Genomic DNA, 23,250 nt, shown 5'->3' with positions numbered 1-23,250 from the left:
TGGAGCTACTTTGTGGACTGGTGAGGGTGGGAAGAGGAAGAATGGGCAGGGTCTTGCCCCAGCTTCAAAAAGAACAGCTCAACTTTTATATATTTGTAATATTGGGCTTTCTTTAACATTTTTTTTTTTTTAAAGTTTCCTGCTAAAAATACTACCCATTCGACCTCTACTGTGCTGCTCTGGGTTCATTCACTGTGTATCTTTGTAGTGTTTGTTCTCAGGCTCTACCTTACTTATTGCTTAGCCTACAACTGGTTTTGCACATGCTGCTCCTTCTGTCCCGATCACTGGTGGTCCCCAGAGTTCCCAGCACAGTCCTTACTGGGCCTAGAGCAACTCTCAACAGGGGCTCACTTTAGGCTCCTGCTGGAATATTCTTCCAGGACACACAATGGCTAATGTCTTCAATGGCAGTTTCTAACAGTATTCCTCGGAAGACAAGAGCTGCCATGGGTGGTAACTGACATTTACAGGAAGGTCCCAGCGAAGATGCATGGCACGTGCCACTCTTAAATCACCAACTGCAGCACACCTGCTACCATCATCAATCATCTAAACCAACCAGGGACCAAGGAGGCTTTTGCATCTGGCCAATCTATGGGCAAAATGGAGTATATTCCAATAGGAAATACCACTCATTAGAAGTCTCCAAGCCACAGAAGCAGGACCATTGAAACATAGGATGATGCTCCTCAGCCAAGTACTCAAGGGCCTGCCCTTATAGAGGAGGCGCTCGTGTGCGTGCTCAGTAGTGTCCGACTCTCTGCGACCCCATGGATTGTGCCCGCCAGGAGTCATGAGTCCCACAGCTCTGCTTATCGGACTGGAAATGGGCAAAACCCCTTGGCCCATCAACCAGGCCCACCTCCTGGGTCTCCTCCAGCCAGCTCTGGGGAGGCGGCAGCAGGAAGGCAGGGGACCGTGCTCCTCCGTGCTGAAGCCACTTGTTAATAGGCCCCAGATTCCCTCCTCCCCAGGGAAAAGGAGGCAGCAGTGAGCACTCTCCCTCCCTCCACACCCCCCCAGCCCACATCTGCCTCCCAGCAGGGCCAGGGAGGAGAGCCATTAGCGTGTGCCTCAGCAGACAATGGGGAGGAGAAGTCTCCAGAGCAAAGGACAACTGCAGCAATTAGAATGCAGGGAGGTTCAGAAGCTATTTAACTGGGTGACCCTGAGGTCGCTGCATCTGACTCCCATCCCTGGATAAATATTGTATGAGAGGGGAGGGGGGCCAGCGAGGGAGCCAGCGGAGTGCTGCTCCTCCTTCCACTCCTTTCCCCACCCCACACGGCTGCCTCCAGCCACACACACCAAGAACATTATTTACAGCCCTGACAGTCAGAGCAATCACTCTGCTAACCAAGAGGGAATGGACAAAGTCGACTTACCCAAAATTGACTATGGCAATTGAAGAAGAATCCAGGGCTGTGGGGGAAGGGAGCAGAGCCAATACTGAGATGTAAAGTTTCTCCCAGATTATGGGTCCAGCTAGCATGAATACTCTCCATCACACCAAAACCACCAGCAGGTGAAGCTGGTCCCAACTGGTAGACAGTCATCAAAAATGGAGCACCCTTCCACCCTTCCGAGGGCCCCATAACAGAGAAACTCCTGGATCTCATCACTACCCAGGCTGTCGTTGCTCAGTCGCTAAGTTGTGTCCAACTCTTTGCGACCCCATGGACTGTAGCACACCAGGCTTCTCTGCCCTCCACTATCTCCCAGTTTGCTCAAATTCACGTCCGTTGAGTCGGTGACACTATCTAACCATCCCATCACACCCAGGTGTTCCCTAGCAAAGATGGGAGTCCCAGCTACCTGCCCAGAGGAAGCCATATGCCACTTACTTATCCAGCAGGTCCCTTTGCTGACTTAGTGGGTTAAGGCCACGAGCAGGAAAGTCAGACAAAGCAGCAAGGGGTCAGGGTGGGGGAAGAAGAGGAGAGCGTCTGAGCACAGGCTGCGCCTCAGCCCCCACGTGCCGCTCCTCCAGTCCTGCTCTAATGCACCCTGACATGCCTCTGAAGACAGAGAGCTGTTTGCAGTCAGCACCGTGATTTGTTAGTAATTATTTCCATGGTGTCACATTGCTGTCACTCTGTTAACAAAGAGACAGGCTGCCTCGGGCTGCCTGCAAGAAAGAATCGCAGAGAAAAAGGCCTGTCAGGCTCCCGGGACTCTCTGGGCTGGCTGGCTTTCTTCCCCAAACCAACATCCTTGCAGGCTTTGGAAGAAACAGTTTTACAGAACTATCAAGTCTGAGTCGTGTCACCCGTTAGCCAGGGACAGAGAATTTATCCCCCCTGCTCACAGGCGCCCTTCCCAAAGCCCGACAGAGCTAAGCCCCCAGTCTACAGATCATTCAGGCATGGGCCACTCTGCCAGCGGCAGCCTTGGGCTCCCTGGCCCACACCTTCCCAGCCCTCTGCCTCCTGACTTCCTCCTCACTGGGGTGTTCACAGCCTCCTCTGCGCTCCCAGGAGCTGATCACAGTGACCAATTTCAGAAGCAGCTGGCATGGATGGTGGTTAGGGAATACACAGTGGAAGGGCATCTTCCCTCCTTGAACCTGCCAAACACCGTTCAGGACCAAAGATGCTCAGGTGCCTGAGCACCTGTGAGGAGATCCTCTCTGAGCTGCCTAGATCAGGACAGAATCTGCACTAAGAGAGCTGCTGCTGCTGCTGCTGCTAAGTCGCTTCAGTCGTGTCCGACTCTGTGCGACCCCACAGACGGCAGCCCACCAGGCTCCCCCATCCCTGGGATTCTCCAGGCAATAACACTGGAGTGGGTTGCCATTTTCTTCTCCAATCCATGAAAGTGAAAAGTGAAAGTGAAGTCGCTCAGTCGTGTCTGACTCCTAGCGACCCCATGGACTGCAGCACCCCAGGCCCCTCCGTCCATGGGATTTTCCAGGAAAGAGTACTGGAGTGGGGTGCCATTGCCTTCTCCAGAGAGCTGCTGGTGGTTTGCTTTAACACAAAGTAATGTCTACATTACCCTGGCTGGGAATTAGAGGACAGATTGGCGAGCGCTGACAAAACAGAGGTCACTCACCTTACAGGCATGGAAAGTTGGAGATTAATTCTCTCCTCTCACAGAGGGAATCAGACTCCAGGATAGTGGAAGGAGGCGCCAATCTTGAGAAACCCTTTCACTGCCAAGCAGCAGTAGTAGCAGCAAAAAAGGAAGATGAAAGCCCACAAGAGTCTGAGAGAGGCCCTGTCAAGGTGGCAAGGGCCACTGCCACTCAGCTCCTACAGAATCCCAGGGGACAAAGGAGCCTAGACAAGACTCCAAGTCTCCTGGCATCAGCGTCCAAAAGACAGGGCAGTGCTGGCTGCACGCACTGAAATGAAAGCCCCCTGAAGGCAGGACGTTCGAAGTTTTATCTCTTTGTTCACTGCTAAGTCCTCAGTACCTGGAACAGTATAAGACATATCACGGACATTCAATAAATATCTGTTGAAAGAATAAATAAATGGGTGGCTAGGGCTCAAAGGCCACTTCCACAGCCCTGGGGTCAGCCTCTATCATTGGGGGTTCAGAAAAGAGGGAAGGCCAGTGCAGACTCCACAAGACACAGGGAAGACCACATGTCTAAGGGGCTGGAATTAGGTTGAAAGGACGAGGGAGATTAGGACAAGCTGACAGGACTAGGCAGGTGCTCGTATTAGACTAAACATTCACATACTCACTTGATAAACATGAACGAAAAGACCAAAAGAAGGTATATAGTCCAACAAAAAAACCAACTGTAGTATAGTAATACAATGGAATCCTACCCAGCAATAAATAGGTTGAACGACCAACGACAACGCGGATGAACCTCTTGTATATTACATTGAGCAAAGGAAGTCAGACTCAAAAGAGTATATCTTGTATGATTCCATGTATATGAAAGCCAAAAAGAAGAAAATGAGCCCAAAGTAACGGAAGTCAGAGTAGTGGTTACCTGGAAGAGGGTAGGCATTACTGACAGCAGAGGGGCACGAGGAAACTTTCTGGGATGATGCAAAAAGTTCACCTTGACTTGGGTGGCACACAGGTGTGTACATGTATAACAATATACTGAGCTGACCATTTCACACTTGTATACTGGATGTACCCTACTGTACCTATTTCATACTTCCATTTCTAAAAAGGTAACATGTTTTTTGGTTTTCCTTTTTCTGGCTGTACCACATGGCATGTGGGATCTTAGTTCCCCAACTAGGGATCAAACCTGAGCCCTCTGTGTTGAAAGTGTGGAGTCTTAACCACTGGACTGCTAGGGAAACCACAATAAAAAAATTTTTTTAAGTTGGGTCTCAAGAGTCACGCGAAAAGTATCTCACCCATACAAAAATATTTTCTAGCATCAACAGTGGAAGTTCAGGAGTTCTCCCTGGAGTTCAGGACACAAGCCCCCCATTTTTCACTCTCTATTTTCCAGAGGACATCACTTCAGTCATGTCCAACTCCATGTGACTCTATGGACTGTAGCCTGCCAGGCTCCTCTGTCCATGGGATTCTCCAGGCAAGAATACTGGCATGGGTTGCCATGCCCGCCTCCAGAGGATCTTCCCAATCCAGGGATTGAACCTGCGTCTCTTACATCTCCTGCATTGGCAGCAGGTTCTTTACCACCAGCACCATCTGGGAAGCCCTTGCCAGAGGACAGAAGGACCCAAACGAATGGCCAAGGCCTGTGAAGGTCCTAAACTTTTCAAAACACAAAGCAGTGCCACCTGAGTCTTAGGGGGAGCCTCTATTCCAGACCACGCAGACTCCACAGAAGTAGAGCTGGCGCCCTGGTCAAGCCATGCCCTGCTGGTTCTGAGGCTCTCTGAAGGAGCCTCTCAGGTTCTTCCACGGAGCACAGAACCAGACTTCCAGACACTGCCCAGAAGAGCCACAGACACAGAAACAATCTGTCTTCCTGACAAGCCAGGCAGAGACCAGCTGATCCACTCCAGCTCTAGGTGACGGTCAAGGTCCGAGTGCCTACGGCCCCTCCTGCCAGCAAGGAGGCGGTAAGACCCTCAAGGATGGTCGAGGGGCACTCTATCCATCAGATGGGAGACCAGACACCTGGCAGCCACACTCACCTCAGGACCAATGAAGCAATAAAGAGTTGTCTAGTCAGCAGCGCCACAGCAGGCTCCCGCCACCAGAAACATCTCAGCGCCTGGCCGGCCACTACATAAACACCTCCGTCTTTTATCAGGGTTTTAACTGAGCAGAACTCCCACTCCAGGGATTCCCACAACCACTGAAGTGCTTAAGACCCTCCGACACCTTCCCAGGGGGAGAGGAGATGAGTCTGCCCCTGGAGCCCCACCCTGCAGCCTAGAAATGCCCAGAAACTGGAATACCAGAGGCGCCGTCTGCCCGGGAGGGGCTGTGCCCGCAGACCTGATGGAAGAGCTTCTTTCTCCCCGAGTGTCCCTGCAGGCCGAAGGTCCCTCCAGTCTTTCCCTGGACTCGGGCTGTGAGGGAAGGCTGCAGGCTGCATGGCCTGCCAACCCGCAGCTCCAGGACCGCGTGGAGAAGGGTGGGGAGGAGCGCCAGCTGGGAGCCAGAAGCCTGCTTGGACTTCACAGAAACCTGCTCCTGCCCCGAGGCCCACACGTTGGAGATGGGTAATCCTTAGCCAAGCCCATCGTCAGCAGCCCCTTTCCTGCCAGGTCCTGGCCCCAGGACAGGTGCAGGAAGGGGCTTGCCCACATCTGTGAGAAGGCTGGCTCCAGAGGCCGGAGCTCTCAGGTGGAGGCGGGGCACCCCTCGCTCCCCAGCACCCAGGAACCCTGGGCCCGAGGAGTTGTCAGGCTAACGAGGCTACCCCACCACCACTCCATCTGAGCGTGGCAGGCTGCGCTGCACGACTGGCTTCAGGTGGCTCTTCTTTAATTAATGGCATCCCAGGCTCTGCAGGGAGCTTCACCCCACAATGAATGGCCCTCTCTCATTAGAGGCAGGCCTGCCATGATGTATTCAGGGCGAGGGCTAGGATTCATTTCCCTGTCTGTGGGTTGGGGATGGGAGGGAGTGGGGAGGCAGCAGGGAGAGATTTATATCGAGTGACTTGGATTAGCTGCAGCTGAAACATGACCCCATCAACGCAAGCTGCCTTCTTGGGGCTAACCCAATGCACCTCTGCTGACGAGAGGGCTCTAGGGAAGCTAAAGGGAGGGCAGAAGGTCTGGTTCTTGTTCGCTCTGGGCTCAGGCTGCAGCTCAAAGGCCCAGAATTCCTATACAACCTCCAGAAGCCCCTCCCCAGCCCACCCACACACACGGTGTGCAGTGCAAGCCTGGCCTGACTCTGAGCTGATCTCGCCTTACCGAGAGCCTCTTTGTGGCCAGAAAGCTGACCCACGGGCTTCACAGCTATATCAAAGCGCTGACCATGGCAATCAGCTGTTTCTCTTGCTTTCTATGGGAAATACCCTCACTCCCTACCTCAGAGGAGGAGTCCACAACATGGGAAGGCCCCACGTCTGCAGCTGTGTGGGCAGGACCCAAGTATGTGTGGCCATCTCAGACCTCGGGCTACCCAGCACTCAGGAAAAGGCAGGCATCAATCTGACGTGGAAACATGTGGGCAGCACCGCACTGCTCTGACCCCTTAGGCTGAACCCCACCTCCAGGGTGGGGGGATCCTGAGCAACACTTCTTCTCTCCCCCACAGCGATCATGAGACTGAGCAAAGTGGCCTGGGGTCTTCAAGGCAAAAAGGAAAATGTGCCCCATGTTTCCAACGTACTTCTCACAGCCCTGCAGAGGCTGCACTCTGCTAGCCACACAGGTGGTTTTAGGCCATGGAGCTGGGTAGGTTCAGGCTGGCAGCAAACAGCACACAGGCCTAGAAACTTACCCTACAAGTCGCATTAAACTTGCTGTTCAGTTTTGCTTGTGCTTGGGAGAAAAATCCTACTTCAGGGCCTACCTCCATCCTCAGCCCTCTGAGAACGCCCAGTTCACTTAGAGAGATGGAGGGTGGGCCCTCAGCTGCTGCTGCCAGCCAATCAGAAGGCTGCTTTGCAGACCTGCTGTGTCCCAGGGAGGCCAGGGCAGAATGCCTATCATCTGTACACACAGGCTCCGTGTCGTCCACGCTTTCCCCGGCCCTCGTGGTGGAGCATTCATATATCCTTCCTTCCCTACTCAGAAAGAGATGTAGCTCAGTTCCGCTTTGCTAAGCCCTATTTGGCAATGTGTCTAAACACATGCAAACTTAATTAGTTCAGGAGGGGAGCCCAAGCGCTTGCAGTGACAGATAAAAGTATCAGGAAATGAGACAAGTCAGGACTGCCAGGGAGTTCTGACTCAAGCCCCTTCCCCTAACAGGCTGCTAATCAAAGGTGATACAGCTCCATGCCGGGACCAACTGGCAAACCCATGGACAAGGTTCTCACGAGCTTAGAGACACGATGAGATGCCCCACGTGCTTCCAAGGATACTATAGGATAGAGGTTTCCAAAGTAATATTGGCAGTGGTTTCCTTAAAACAGATCTGAGGATTCATTCATTTGAAGATCAGCAAGAAGCCTCTCAGACAGCCCCAAGCCATCCCCCACCACTCCTCCTGGCCAATCACATTCCCAGAGCAAAATGAACACAACGGTCCAGCCCTCCAACCAACGCCAGCCCAGGTACCAGAAGCCTAGGGTGTCAGAGAACATCCCAAGGCTCTGTCACTCAGTGCAAACAAAGGAGAGGAGGAAGGGCATTCCGACCAAGCCCAAAGCCATGCTGGAAGACAGAAGCAGATGGACAGATACCCAAGCGGTCAAACACGCAGCTTCCAGAGTTCAAATCCCTGCTACAAAGTGGCTGTGTGCCCTTGACAACTTACTTACCTCTCAGTGCCCCAGTTTCCTCCCTCATGTGTTAAAAAATAATTTATTTCATAGGATTGCAGTAAGGATTAAATGAGATAACACATAAATAGCACAGCAGGACTCTTGGTATGTAGTAAGTAGTCAATAAATGTTGGCTATTTTTATTATCTGATGTCACTTTTCCAGATCAGTTCTAGCCCATTTGTGTCCTGGGGACACAAATGTCTCAGAGAAAGCCCTTCACATTGCTCCTAGGACCAAGCCCCATCTCCCTCACCCAGGCCCTTGCACCATCTCACCCAGTACCCACCCTGCAGGGCCCAACATCCAGTGCCGGCAGGGGAACCCAGGAGCTTCTTGGCATGAGCAGTGCAGTCCTCTACCCCCTCACACTCAGTCTGGGGCAGGAGGATCTGAGATTTTTTCTTCCATTCCATTCTCCCTGAATCCACTCACTACCACCCGCTGCCATTCTTCCTGGGCAGGGATTCTACAGGCCCACTCCATGCCTTAATTGTCATTTATTCAACACACATTTATTGAACAATTACTACATGTCAGGCATTGTCCTGGGGTTATAATGGTGCACACAATCTAGGGAAAGAGACAGACAAGTCGAGGCAGCTACAACGCAATTTCTTGTAAGAATAAGTACATGTACTCCAGGAACGTACAGGAAGGCACCTAAAAAAAGATATTAGGAGGGATCCTTAGGAACTGGCCAGTTAGAGCACCTGGCTAGGGGTAGGGGGAGCCTGAGTACATAGAGAGCATCAACAGATGAGGCTAGGGAAATAAACAAGAGCCTTGAAACCTTGAATAATCAGTGTGACTTTGCCTAGAGAACAAGGGGAAGCCTTGAAGGGTGTTAAGTGGGTATGATGTAATCTGCTACAATTAGGAGAAAGAAATATAAGAAACAGGACAGCTGGAGAGACCAACAAGCAAGAAGACATTCGTAGGAATCCAAGAAGAACATGGTGACCTGAACTAGGGCAGGGGTAGTGGGTTTGGAAAGAAGGCAACAACTTTGAGAAACCTCTGGGAGAAAGGATCATAGGGTCTGGCAATTAACTGGTTAGGGCTAGAGGAGGGAACCAAGGAAGATTTTCAGTTTTCTGACAGAACTACTGAGTAGATGGTACCAGTGAGTCATTATTCAAGAAAATGCTGGAGGACAAGGTGTTGGGAGAAAAAATAGCACCTGAGCTTTAAGTTTTAAGGCTTCCTTGATAGCTCAGCAGGTAAAGAATCCACCTGCAATAGAGGAGACGTGGGTTTGATCCCTGGGTCGGGAAGATTCCCTGGAGGAGAGAATGGCAACCCACTCCAGTATTCTTGCCTGAAAAAGCCCATGGACACAGGAGCCTGGCAGGTTACAGTTGATGGGGTCGCAAACAGTCAGACACGATTGAGCAACTAAGCACAAGCTTTAAGGGTATCTAGGTAAGATAGAGAAGAGGAGCTGGACATGAAGGCTCAGAGTTCAGATGGCAGAGGGAACAGATTCCTTTTCTCCAGTGGGATCACTGCTGCATGTTGGTTCCATTTCTCATATAGAGGAAAAGATGAGAAGACAGCGTACAGAGAATAGCTGAGGCTGAGAAATAGATGAGATCACTCCCATAAGTGTGAGTGTGTAGGATACAAAGAAAAGACAGCTAGGAGAGAGATCAAAGAAATACCAGTAGTTAAGAAACACCAAATTTAAGAGAAAAGGAAAAAAGAATCATAGGAAAGAGAAGGAAAAAGTCAGAGAAACAGGAGACATAAGTAGAAATGAAGAGTGCTTCAAGGAGGAAGTAGGCTGAGTAGAGATGCCAAGAGGGCCCAGGAGGACCCCCAGCAAGCCTTTCAGACGTCACCTACACATCCCGCCAGATACTGTGTACCCCACAGAGTCCTCCCCGGCATGTGCTTCCTCTGCCATGGGACTCCTCTCCAGGGGACAGCACTCTCTGCTCTCCCACCGTCCTGGCTGCATGACCCTCAGCAGTCCCTGTTGAGACAGTGTGTGTGTGCGTGTGTGTGCACGCGCGCGCGTGCGTATGCATGCACTAAGTCACTTCAATTGTATCCAACTCTTTGTGACCCTATAAGTGTGTGTGTGTGTGTGTGTGTGTGTGTGTGTGTGTATGCATGCGCACTAAGTCGCTTCAACTGTATCCAACTCTTTGTGACCCTATGAGTGTGTGTTTGTGTGTGTGTGTGTGTGTGTACACGTGCGCACTAAGTCGCTTCAACTGTATCCAACTCTTTGTGACCCTATGAGTGTGTGTGTGTGTGTGTGTGTGTGTGTGTGTACACGTGTGCACTAAGTCGCTTCAACTGTATCCAACTCTTTGTGACCCTATGAGTGTGTGTGTGTGTGTGTGTGTGTGTGTGTATGCGTGCACACTAAGTCGCTTCAACTGTATCCAACTCTTTGTGACCCTATGAACTGTAGCCCACCAGGCTCCTCTGTCCATGGGGTTCTCCAGGCGAAAATACTGGAGAGGGTTGCATGCTCTCCTCCAGGGGATCTTCCTGACCCAGGGATCAAACCCACATCTCTTGTGTCTTGCACTGGCAGGTGAGTTCTTTACCACAAGTGCCACCTGGGAAGCCCAAGTCCCCTTTGAGTATGTACTCCCAAAACAAACAGTAAGTAGGATAATTTGAGCAAGTATCTTTTTTTTTTTCCAGAGACAATGTTTGTCTGTACTTGAAACAAGAAGGGAGAGCCATGTAATCTAGAATGGTTTCAATCATCTGAAAAAAAAAAAGGAGTGTGAATTCAGGAGTGACTTCACAGAGGTGCTTCCACCTGCCTCCTGACTGAGTCTTCTTCATGATGGATTAAGAACAATACAAAAAATTTCATGTCCGAGTATTGAAGTAACTGAAATAGATCTCATTTTATTTGGCTAGACAGCCTAGTATTAAGAGCTCTCCCCCAGTTGCCATTCTTATAAATTATCATTATTTTTTCAAACAGTTTGCTACCCAGGTGGCTGAGTTTTTCATTGCAAAATATTAGTTCAGATGGTCTCACACAAACTTATGTTAAATGTTAAATATCTTTTGATCTCCAGACTTTCTGGTCCACATCTGCATAGCACCAACAGAGGGGTATGGTATGCAAACTGCACAAGGAGAGCAGGGGAAACACCTAAGTCAAATGCCAGCCCTGCACTCACACATTTGGCCTCCAATGGCAGGAAAACGCCCCGCTCCCAAGCTGAGGGGAAGCTCCATGAGGGCCCTCCCAGCAGACCCGGAGTGGACCCCTGGACCCTGCTCCTCCACAGCAGGGTCTGATCATCCTGACCCTCTCTTCCAAAGGGCCTCTTCCCCTGAGGCACGGAGGACCAGGTCCACCCTCATATCAGCTCTTCTTATCCCCCAGCCCACTCTGCAACCCCCAGTCCTCCTGATCTGCTCCTCTTCTTAAACCCACAAGCCACTGCGAAACCCTGTGGCCTAGCTTCTAAGCACCTGTGCCTAGAATGCCTCCTGACTGGGTCTTCTGGCCGTTCAGCTGGCAAACCCACGTCTCCAAACTACAGGCGAAAAGGTAAGCTCCTCAAAGGCAGCGCCTGTGCAGATGTCCATCCTCACTGCATCTTCCCTATCCTCCCACCATGCCAAAGACGGAAGCCCTTTACAGAGACAATACAGAGCCTGGATAAGCAGAGGAGAGAGAACACTGTGAAAGATCACTAAACTCTACACGGAGCTTCAGGAAACAACAGGTAAGGCAATGGAAATGCAGGTCAGGTAGGGAAGGCAAGCCGACCAAGGGCCAAAACCACAAGTGTCGTTTCTTAAAAACGTTTAGAAGGAAAATGAAATCTGCACCCACTGTATTAAAACCCACCTGAGCGGAATCTGTGACGACAGCTTCAAAGCCCACATAAACCTGAGTATCACCCCATTCAGGCTGACAAAAGATGGACATAAAATTAATTTGTCAGGATGGGGGGAGATTTCTTTTCTCCAGTGGGATTTCCACTGCCACTTCAGTCCCCATTTCTCAGTGCCACACTAATCAGGCCCTTTCCAACAAAAGTGATGTGAAGCTGGCTGCAGGGAGAGGGAGGCTGGTGGGGGCAGGGGGCGAGGGGAACAGCAATGAGAGGGAGCCATGGCTCGGAGAGACTAGAGTGGGAAATGAAAATATTTGCTGAGTTCCTTAGGCTTAAATTTGAAAATAGATGTCAAAACAAGAAGTGAGCCACATACTAACAAGTTGTTAGGTCAGTCTACCACCGCCCTTGTCAGGCTCATCAGCAGGCTTTACCAGGCATGAGAGAAGGTGATGCTTCTGACGAGAGCCATCTGACAAGAGGCTCCGGGAACACGGAGAAGCTGTGCGCCGTCACGCAGCACTGCTTAGGTTTCCTCTCTGGCTGTTTTTATTTTGTTACACATTTAATTAAGAGCCTTCCCAGCAGTTACGCGGAATCCTGCTTCGAAAAGGCGGCCACAGAGCTCTCCTCCCCCCGCCCCTGCCACCAGACATCTGACTCCTCCCTGCACTTTCGCTTCCAGAGCTTGGCTGGCCTTCATGAGCCAGACCCAAACCAGCCGTCAAAGTCTGCCCCAGTCATCTCTTTTGGAAGCCATGTGGCCTTAAGAATTCGATTATGCCTAGCTGGGTCTACCAATTTGAGCCTCGGGTTTTAATTTGGCTTTGTTTTCTCATCTATAAAAGAGAGACACCACTGCCTTCCCAAGAAGACAGGTAGGAGACTGAGAGACACATGGCATGTGCTCATTAACATGTTTAAAAATTGCTCTTTATCACAGTCACTGCCACTTTCAAAAGGGTGTATTGTTTGTATCTGGTCCCTTAATTTCTTATTCCTGATTTGTTATACACGTATCACTCTTTTCCCTTCCTTTTTATACCCTTGCCCCTTGCTTGTACCATGAGCTACCTCGAGAGCAGAGATGGTGTCTCTACTTGTTTGCCTTCTCAGAGGCCCTGGCACTTGTGCTGGGGGAACACACTTCAACCTTCCGTGCCTAAACAAGTTATGGATTTTAAGATTCTGCCAATCTAACTGGTTGTTTTTCCTTCATCTCCCAACTGATCTAATTTCTTCCGTTTAATGAAATTCTTTTGGCATCATAGAGTAGTAATGTTATAATAGAAATATCAACTAAGAAATAAGATCAGAAACATAGAATGTAGTTCTTGAAATTGATGTTAGCTGTCATTTTCATGTTTTCCTTTTTTCCTTTATTCCCTCACTCCCTTAGTAGTTAAAATAAAAAAGTGAAATAGATTCTCTTCAGGAGGTAAAGGAAAAGAGTAACCCAGAAACTGTGCTCATTAACATCTGATTTTCCTTTCACATGTGCTCTGATTCCCCAGCCCAATCCCTCTTATTGATGACATCAGTCCCATCAAGATGCAAAGCAGCCTCCTGAGTCACCAAGATTTGTCCAGGGCCCACCATGCCAAGGCTTCCAATGCCAGCCATCCCCTCTCCTTGTCATGGAAAAACCAACCCCAGGTTCAGAGACCCAGCCAGATAGTCCCCAACATCATGGGCAGGAAAGCTCTCACATACGCATATAAGCACACGCCATTCACCCCTATCACAGAAGATGCTGAAATTGGGTGTTTGGAACATGAACATGCCAAAGAGAGAAAGCCACTGGGAGAGCGGGAGTCTCAGCTAACTAGAGAAACCAGGCCTCTGGCCTGGGCCACACGAGTCCTAGAACCCTGGGTGTCAGCCTGTACCCTGCCCTACCCTGGATAGCGTCTCCTGTGTTGGAGCTCCCTCCCCAGGAGTCCCTTCTCACTTGAGTGCTCAGAGCTGCTCAGGATATGGAATGCTGTAAACCAGAGCAACAGCACTCTTCCTCCTCACCCTCTCCTCGGAACCCTCCCGACTCAGCTTTGCCTCCAGGCACAGCCCCTATAAGTTCCCCAACAATGAGTGTCATGGGGAGCTCTGGAGCGTGTGGGACGCAGTCAGCGCACACACATGATCTAAGGCCTGGGGGAGACAGGTGTGCGGGCGAGTATGTGACCTGGGTCTGCTCTTCCTCCCGCCTCACCTAGAGGGTTGGGTCCAATAGCAGGCTGGACAGCCACCCGGCTGCAGAACTTCACCTCAATGCCCAGCAAAAGGCATAAAAAGGATCTTGGTGAGAAAATAATGCCTGAATTGGAAGGAAATGTCACTCCAGAGCCACGGCTCCGCACCCCAACCAATGCCCCATCCTATGCTCAAAAACTCACACACATACACACACAGAATGCTCGTTGCTGCCTTCAGGCACAAAGAACACAGAGGTATTGATCCTATCAATCCTCAGCAAACAGCGCCCCCTCCACCGCCCAACCTCCACCCTGCTTTCGTTCCCTGGGGACTTTCTGAAGCCAAGTATCCATGAGGGTAGACAAGAGGCCGAAGTGTCAACCCAGCAAAGGAACCAGCTCTGTCTTCCAGAACTGGGACAGGATCAGGAGACAAAGGAGAAAAAGCAGTGGGGACAAGGGAAGAAAAGAGGAGGCTGGTGACCCGGCAGCAGCATCCCTCTCCCATCCCCACCCTGGGCTCTCTGTGGGATCATCAGGGCCTCGCATCCCACATGAGAGCCTAACATAGCATCGTGGTTAGGAAGATGGACCCTGGAGCCAGGTTGCCTGGGTCTTAATTCTGGCTCTGTGTGTCCCTGGGCAAGATACTTAACTTCTCTGCGCCTGAATGTCTTCATCTATAAAATAGGAATAATAAGAGTCCCAAGGGTTAGTAAATGAGTTACTATTTCTAAAGTATTTAGAAGAGTAAATACTATGTACTTGGTTTAGAAGAAAATTAAAGACCCTCTTTTAACTCCTTTCTTTCAGGGCAGTAACGTGTAGCCCACAATAGGAAGAGCTCTCCTAGCACAGGTAAGAAGGCAACAGCAGGGCTGGAAAGGTTCATCCAGAGGCAGAAGGCAGAGCTCCCAGCCCTCGTTCTGCCCAGCCAGCCCCCAGATCCAAGGACTGCCTGACCCAGCTGCCCTGTACACTTGGACATTAGAGACTGTGAAAGGCAAAACCTGGTCCCGCAGGTTCCAAGCCCTGTCAGCAAAGGAGTCCTGCTCATACTCACATGACTTTTAAGTCCCAGTCTCCACAGGTGACAAAAATTGACTTGACGTTTGGATCTAAGAGGCCTTCCTTCGCCATCCACTCATCGACCCTCTGAAAAGTACACAACAAGAACAGATGAGATTTTCCATTTTTTTTTTTTTTCCCTGAGTCTCTGAAGAGCCACAACAGTAAAACGCAGATAAGCTGCTTGTAATCAGAGCAGGAGAAAACTGTAATCTTATCCTACCACAGCTCCACTCTGGGCTCTCAGCCTTGGCTCAGAACTATGGAGGCCCTGGCAGGATGATCCCTGCAGGCAGATCCCACAAGCCCAAGTGCTGGAGGGGTGGGGGGTGGGCAGGGTGCCCCTCCACTCTCCCGGTGCCTGGCAGCCCACCCTGGACAGGATAAGGACAGAAGCCAGTAGGTCAGTCTAAATACCTCTGGTCCTCAAACAAAGGTACTGCCTAGCACAGACACAGGTTGGCCTGGACCATGAGAACAGGCTAGAAGGAGGCCCCCAAGCAGGGAACTCCATAGGATCGTTCGCTTGTTTAGTCATTCCACCCTCCCACCAAATGTTTACTAACCAAATGTATTAATTTACTTATTCTCCAAACGAAGGTCAAGTTAACTTTCACCAAGAAGCTAGCAGAAGAGGCTCCTCTGCCGGGCTGTAGCCCCATTCTGACAACTGGGAGAGCACAGCCTGCTTAAGTCGCTAGAAGTTCATCAACTGGCCCCAGAATCTGTATTTTTCTCCTCCTGGTTGGGGATTCAAATTCAGCAGAATCTTTTGAAGGCTGAGCTCAATTCCTAGACAGGGAAAGAAACTGCTCCTAAAGACACTTTAAGTCTTTCTTCCCCTTCATCCCTTGGATCCATTTTATTATTTGCACTCACACTGCAAGTACAAATACTAAAATCAGTATATAACGAGAGAATTATCATAAAGAATTCATGAAGCAGTGCCTACTTTTCAGAAGATCCCAGGCATGGGGCAAGAGTGCAGCAGATCACACCGCTGTGCCACTCACACAGGGGGATTATTTTTAAAGGCTATATCGCACAGTCGTTAGAAACTCGGGATTGAAAAATCAGACACATCTGGGTTCTAACCTTGGCTCTTCCATATCCTGGCTGTGTCACTGATGGGAAGTCATTTAAAAGTCATTTAACCCCTCTGAACTTCAGTTTCCTTCATCTATAAAACGAGGTAGGATGACTAACCTTACAGGGTTGTTTGGTGAATTATATGTGATAATGGATTAAGTGCCTACCTAAAAATAGACAGTAGGCTGGGAAGGGGAGGAAGACAGATCATCTTAATACAATGCAACAGAGGCATCAATGGAGAAGCACCCAGGATGCCATCGGACCAAGAAGAGGTGGAGGCCAGCCCCAGCTTTCACGGGGAAAGGCATCAGAAAGGCTGCATAAAGATGACTGAACTAGTGGCTGGGTGGCTGAGTTTGCCTGACAGCTTGGAACACAGGACAGGAGGCAAAGGCACAGACATTCTGCGTCTGAGAAGCAAGTGTCTGTTTAAATTCTGCCTTTCCCACCAGACTATCAGCACCATGAAGGCAGGGGCTGTTAGGTGTCTTATTCACTGTCCTAATCCCTAACCCAGCACAGTCCCTTCTTGATCTCTTGATTGAGATATGAGTAAGAAGTAATGTGACTGGAGTTCTGCAGTGACTGAAAGGAAGGGCAGGAACTGAGGCTGGGGGAGGCCAGACTGTGAAGGCCTTGTATACCCAGCAGATAATGGACAGCCCATGATAACCCTGGGCTTCCTGGATCCTCAGAGGTACTGGAGGTCTGGCCCAGCTGAAGCAGTCCTGGAGCAGGGCCGAGGGTCCCATGCAGTTTCATGGCTACGGCAGCCCTACCTCCTGGGATATCAGGGCCAGACTCTGCAGACCCTCTTCACAGTCTGCACCCCAGAGCATCCTCTTCAGTGCAAGGGTCTCCCCGGCAGCTAAATTCTGGACCTTCCACTGCTGAATGTGTGTCTCCTGGGCCACTCTGGCCCCAGCCCTTGCACGGACACACACGCACACACACACATGCATGCACACATGCATCCTTTCCCTAGGGTCACCTAAAGAAAATTAGGTAGACATTACATAAGAAAAGAGGTAAGGCAAACCTGGAGCTCCCTAAGTCAGCTAATCTCGCTCCGGTTCACTGGCCTTAAATCCCCAAGGTAAGTGCCCCACCTGCTAGGGGGCTCCCCAACGCCCCAACTCCTGCACAGTGGTCCTGGAAAAGAGAGCAGGACAGGACAGGACTGTCAGGAGGCAATGCCCAGCAAGACCAGGCCTCTACCATGGGAAGCACTCACTGCTCCTTGGAAGCTTACGGCCAAGGCCATTCACTCATGCAGCAGGTATTCAGTGAGCAGCTTCTGCTACAAGGCTGTCCAGGGAAGTCATGTGTTTGGAATCAGGCCTGTCCTTTTCCTTCCCTTCTCTACTTGAATGGAGAGATGGCTGGAGGGACCACCAAGACAACCCGCAGTAGCCAGCCTTCCCGGCTACTGAAGGTGTGGAGAAGCCCAGTCTGAGACCAGCTAAGAACAAATGTGTTGAACAAACACCCATCCGGCCATCTGCTCAAGGCCTTGGTTAGGATGAGAACTAGCTCCTCAGCTCTTTAACCAGCTCAGGACTCATGGGAAAAAGCAGAGCCCAGTCTGGTCTCCTCGAGCCCCCAGAGACTCCCTCAATGCCAGCAATCTCCCCTCTTCACCCACAAAGTACACCGAGACTGGGTGAGACTCAGACTCCTCTGAGCACCCTGTTTCAGGGTTGGCTCAGGGTCAGCAAGAGGAAGCCTCCTGAAGACCAACCTCCCCCTCAACCAGCACCAGTCAGGAGAAAACTCCATAACCTCAACAGCCCTGGTTTGGTGCTGGCCCAGAAAAAGCATCTTCCTCCCAAGATCCCAGCCAGAGACACTCCAGGGAAAAGCTGCCTGTCCCCTGGCCTCGCTCTGGGATGCTGTCTGGAAGACAGGGATGGAAGGGTCCTTGAGTCTGGTCTTGGAGAGAGCAGTCCAGGCTGAGGAGACCCCTTAGTGATAGGGGTGAATCTCCCCACCCAAGAAGAAGGTCAGTGGGGCTGGGAGACACTTCAGGGCTCATCTTCTCCCAACCCTTCAAGAGCCTGACCAGCCACTGAGCCTGGGCCTGCATGCTCCCTGGGACCAGGAACATATTCAGCCACTGGGTGAGCCTAGACCTGTCTCTCTGGCCCTAGTTCCACCCTGAGGAGCCCCAGGAAACTCAGTCTGCATTTCTCTCCTCCATGGGACAGGCCCTCTGGGCTCAAGAAAAAGATCTTCTTCCCTCTCTCTGCCACCACCCTACTCCCTCCAGCGTATGTGTGCTCTGCTGTCCTCCCAGACACACGGCTTGCTCCTGTGATGGGGCAGAGCTTTGGGCGTGTTGCTCTTAAGGATAAATAAAGCACCTAATGCGATCCACAGGCTTTTTCGCCTCTCCCCTCCCCCTAGAGAAGGAAGGGGAGGGGGGGCTCTCTCCCTCTCTGAAAACCCCAGGCCAGCAGGGGTGGGAGATGAGCTGAGGCCAAGCACAGCTTCCCGATTCCCTCAGGCTGGAGCACGAGAAGCAGCGTCTTAACCTTTTCCAGCTCCCCAAGGAGAACATCCCAGAAGTGTGGTCTCTGCCAAGGGTTCTAAAGCCTTTAATTTGATTTTCCTCACATAGGCAATTGTTGTAATTATTCTGATTAGGAATCATTACCCAGTGCAGCCTCCGCACCCCTGACAGGCACAATGCATCCAGCGGCAAGCTGCAGTGGGGCAGGCGGGCCGGCCGCACCTCCTGGAGGAGCTGACAGCAAACAAAAGCCATCAATGGGGAGTTCTGGGTGAGTTAATGAAGTGCTCACATGCCACAAGAAGCCAACACTAAAGCTAAACAAAAACACCTCCAGTCCCCGGGGCCGCCCGCAGTGCCGCAGCTCGGCTCCCCTGCTCCCAGAGCAGGCTGCCTGAGTCACCGGAGCCACCGGCCAGCAACAGCCTCGGGCTGCGAGCAGGCGGGGCCTCCACCGACTCCGGGGGCGCGCGGACATCTTGTCAGTAACCCTGACGGGAACAGCTGGAGATGACAGATCAATGGTTCAATACTCTCAACAGCATGTCACTGATGTGACAGCAAATGTTATTCTAATCAAGCCATAATCATAGTCAAATTACATGGCTACATTCTCAGGAAGGGAGGGAAAGGAAGGCGGCAGGAAGGGGTCAGAGGTCAGGAATTAAAGGTCACTCAACCTACCTCCAGCACTTGCTGCAGGCTTGGCTGACCATCCACCATGGCTTGAATAATCCCGGTGAGCTGAAAGGAAAGAGAAATAGCCTATGGGTGGAAACCGGGGACGCAGGAACTCAAAGCTGGACTGGAGTCTTTTCTGTTTTCCTCCTTCTACAGTAAAAGCCTCTGACCTGCACAGCTGTAGGCTCCAAACCTGGCAGAAGCCTTGGGGATCACGTATCCCCACAACTTCCTGCCCTGAGATGCGGGTGCATATCCACATAGGGAGCACGGGCTGGGTCTCAGACCTGTTTTCAGCTTTCATTTTGCAGAAAATATGATTTTACACATCTTTTGTATTCAGTAGGTGCAATAACTCCTACCGAATTACTGTGCTAATTACTGAGCCCGCCAGGCTCCTCTGTCCATGGGGATTCTCCAGGCAAGAATAGGGGTGTGGGCTGCCATGCCCTCCTCCAGGAAATCTTCCCAACCCAGGGATCAAATCCAGGTCTCCCGCATTGCAGGCAGATTCTTTACCAGCTGGGCCATCAGGGAAGCTATCAAGGCTTTAGTTTTCATGTAGGCCAAGGGATCTTTCCAACCCAGGGATTGAACCCACGTCTCCCGCATTGCAGGTGAGTTCTTTACCGTCTGAGTCACCAAGGAAGCCCAAGAATACTAGAGTGGGTAGCCTATGCCTTCTCCAGGGGAACTTGCTGACCCAGGAATCAAACCAGGGTCTCCTGCACTGCAGGCAGATTCTTTAGCAGCTGAGCTACCTGGGAAGCCCAAGTAAATTCACCTCCAGGCTCCTTAGGAGTTCCTGCAGAACTCAGGGAATGCCCCCACATGGGACCAGGATCTCCAGTTCCAAGTCCCCCTTTCTCTGAGCCTTGGTGTCCAGCACTTCCCCCTCTGCACCAGTGAAGGGCCAGGGGGCCCACCAGGCATCCACCCTTCACCCTGCATACCTGGGCCCTCGATACCAGCTGGCCAAGCAGGAAACTGGCACCTTCAGCAAAGGAAAAAGCCCACAAACCTAGTCTAGAGGATTTCTCACTCAAGGGCCTCTGCTCCACCCAGGTCAGGCCTAGGTTCAAACCAGCTTGGTGCTTTGGTCTGCTTTATTTTGAAGTGGAAAATATCCCTCAAGTACAGACTAGAGAGGCTGCCTGCAGGGCCTGCAGCAGGAGGCCCCTGCACAGACGTGGACCCAGCTGGAAATCACCATGGCTGGCATGCCCCCGGCCACTTCCAGACAGAGTAGCATCTCAGGCCTGCTTGGAAACTTCTTTTTTTTTTTTAAGTGTGGGGGGTGGGGATTAAACTCCAATTAAACTATAATTATGTGTAATGAATACCAAATACCCAACTCACACAAACCGCTGGCTCTAAGAGGGAAGGTTATTTTCTCATAGCGACTTACACGGAATGGTAATACACACCTTTTAGGGAAGAAATTTTCATTTTAAGAACGCTGAGTTCCTCTAGGTGGGTTTCTGTAGTTCATCAAGTCATTATTAGGTGGTATTTTAAGGAAGTGTAAGGACACAGCCACTCTATTTTATATTCCAGAAACTGTTTTTATATTAATCTGTATTTTAATTGGGTAACAGCTGCTGCCTACAGACTTCCCATGGTCTAAAAGGAAAATAAATTAGAAAGATTAACTACACTGTTGTTTTGCGAGGCTTTAACCCACAGCATGCCCACCCGGCTGGCACTTCCACACCCTTTCCTTGCTTGGAAGACCAAAGGACTGCCCAGCAGAGGGAGGGCCTGAGCCAAAGAAAAAAAAAGATGGTCCCTTGAGGGCTCGGGTGGGGATGGGGAAGAGCCCCCGGTTTGTCGCTTTCATCGTGGAGCACTGAGGCTTCTCCTTTCCTTCAGTCAGCATCTACTGCTGGAGGGGCTGGGCCCCACTCAAGCAAGCAGGGATCCAGCAGTGAAGAAAGGCATGACAACCCTGCCATTGCGGAATCTGAGTTCTTCTTGGCAGCCCAGTCCTGGCCCAGTCCAGAGCCACAGTGTGGCACCCAGAGCCACACTGAGCAGGCAGGGCCCTGTGTTTTGTCTTGGCAAGGTCTGGACCAGGCCTGTTGCCAACTCCAGGTCCCACAGCCAGATGACTGGTTGCGCCCACTACTGCCCTTTCTCGCCCCGCTTCTCTCCTGCGAGGTTCTCCTAGGGCTGAGTCACATCCCCAAGCCTGGCGCTGGGGCTTTGGATCAGGACAATCCTGGTAAAGAGGGCGCACAGCCACTTATCAGGGAAAGCCCCAGGGTCTGCACAGTCTCGTGTCCAGTCTGAGTTTCCTGGGGCAAGGTTAGGTCTCCTCCTCTTGGCTCCCACCAAGTGTCACTCAGATGAACTCTGAAGGGCTTCCAGAAACTCCCTCTTACACAAGAGACCAAGAGCATCCTTGCCAAGAACCCTCGCTCCTTGGAGATGGGACTGAGGTCAGCACCTGCCCTAGGCCCCAGGAAAAGTACTACATCGAAAACAACAACCGAGGTGCTGACCTGCGGGGTCTCTCACCAAAGACTAGGCCCGCCTCCTGTCACCATGGGGTGCAGAGGTGCAGATGGCCTCCAGGATTCTGGGGCTTTCTCACACTCCCCCCCAGTGGTCAGCAATCCTAGAATCATCAGCCTGGGAGGAGCCTAGTGAGCTTGGCTTCCTCCCTCTCTCCATGCTTCCCAAACCGCCTGTGGTCCAAAGCATGGCTTACAGCTTACAGCTAAGGGACTTGAACTCAACCCCCAGAGACACAGGGGCTTGAGATCCTTTCAGGAACAGGCCTCGCTCCCCTGCATTAACGCCTCCCAACAATGGACCACATCTGATCAGCTCTGTCAAGGCACTCGATGAAGATGGTGGAGGGTGAAATTTAAGAAGTCAATCCCCATACCTGATACCGACAACCTATAAGACATACCAGAAACTGTGAGGAAGACAGAAAATATAATAAAATACTACTGGGAAGTGATACCTTAGGCCTAACCTAAATCTTTCACGCTGCTGTTTAAGCCCATTCCCACTTGGGTTAATATATGTTTGTAAAAAGCTTTCACATCCTCACAATGAAAGGTACTAGAGCAAAGCCAAGTATTTATTAAGCTGAGAACCAGGGCTCACAGGCTAAACAGAGCTCAGAGACCTTAACCACTTAAAGCAGGAGAGGTGAGAGGAAGGATTAATGTGTGCTCTGTGGCTCCTTTCACTGAGGGATTACAGATTAACTCCCGCTTCCCCAGACTCAGAAACCACAAGGCGAGGGGCTTCTGACCCTGACTGATAATGTGACTGGTGACTGAGATCCCCTACCCGCGCCAGAGCTCTGTCTGGGGACGAGTGGGCTTCCTCGTTCGTAAATACAGGCAACTACAGGAAGCAGCCCTGGATGCTCGCTGCCAATAGCATGTCAGCATCCAGTGCTTTCTCCCTTCACAGTTTATCTCCAGCACAATCGTATTCTGACACCAAGACAGTTTGTTGATTACATAAGCACTTGTCTCTGGTGTGCAATCTGATAATCAGACCCACTCTTTCTCCTCAGACAAAGAGACCAATAAATCTCACCCTTTACAAGTACAGGTGCAAGACAAAGCCCTTTACTGGCATTTAGCAAAATGGGTATTTTTTCCTAGTTTGTTTTTTTTTTCCACAGTGACAACAATAACAAAAAGGACTGCACGTGGTCAGGGACTGTGCAGCAGCCCAGCTGCTACAGGCAGAGATGTAATGAGCTGGAGTGGATTCTAGAGGGGGTAGGAAAGGGCTTGGGAAGGAAGAAAACACACCCCCATCCTGTTTCTGTCAGAACATCTCCAGGCAGCCTATCAACTGGGACTAAGAAAGGACCTCAAGAAGGCTAATGACATGTTCATCACTCAGAGCAGTGAGAGTGTCTGCATGCGGGCTGCAGATTTACTCAAGGCAGAACCCCTCTTCTGGCTGCCCGGCACGGAGCCTGTCTCTCTCCTAACACAAGCATGTGCTTGTGCATGCACACACATGGCCAGGGTTCTTAAAAACAAAACTTCTGGT

The 23,250-nt window shown here is 51.0% G+C and overlaps 1 protein-coding gene across 10 annotated transcripts in view; it reads right to left on the bottom strand.

Moving 5' to 3' along the window:
• ERI3 (ERI1 exoribonuclease family member 3) overlaps positions 1 to 23,250 on the bottom strand; it is a 130,730-nt gene that overhangs the window by 70,633 nt on the left and 36,847 nt on the right. For 7 of the 10 annotated variants that reach the window (XM_055586093.1, XM_055586099.1, XM_055586091.1 and 4 more), the window contains 3 exons: positions 19,222 to 19,281; positions 18,682 to 18,771; positions 14,929 to 15,020 (listed from right to left, as the gene is read on the bottom strand). In XM_055586093.1, coding sequence (XP_055442068.1) covers positions 14,929 to 15,020; positions 18,682 to 18,771; positions 19,222 to 19,281 — 242 coding nt within the window. Of the gene's footprint in view, positions 1 to 8,341; positions 8,510 to 14,928; positions 15,021 to 18,681; positions 18,772 to 19,221; positions 19,282 to 23,250 lie in introns of those variants that run through there. The other 3 variants (XM_055586096.1, XM_055586094.1, XM_055586101.1) reach the window with 2 other exon arrangements.

The sequence above is a fragment of the Bubalus kerabau genome, chromosome 6 (genome assembly GCF_029407905.1).
Source record: "Bubalus kerabau isolate K-KA32 ecotype Philippines breed swamp buffalo chromosome 6, PCC_UOA_SB_1v2, whole genome shotgun sequence".
Lineage (NCBI taxonomy): Eukaryota > Metazoa > Chordata > Mammalia > Artiodactyla > Bovidae > Bubalus > Bubalus kerabau.
The sequence above is the reverse complement of the archived record's forward strand: the minus strand, read 5'-3'. Positions and strand labels throughout refer to the sequence as shown.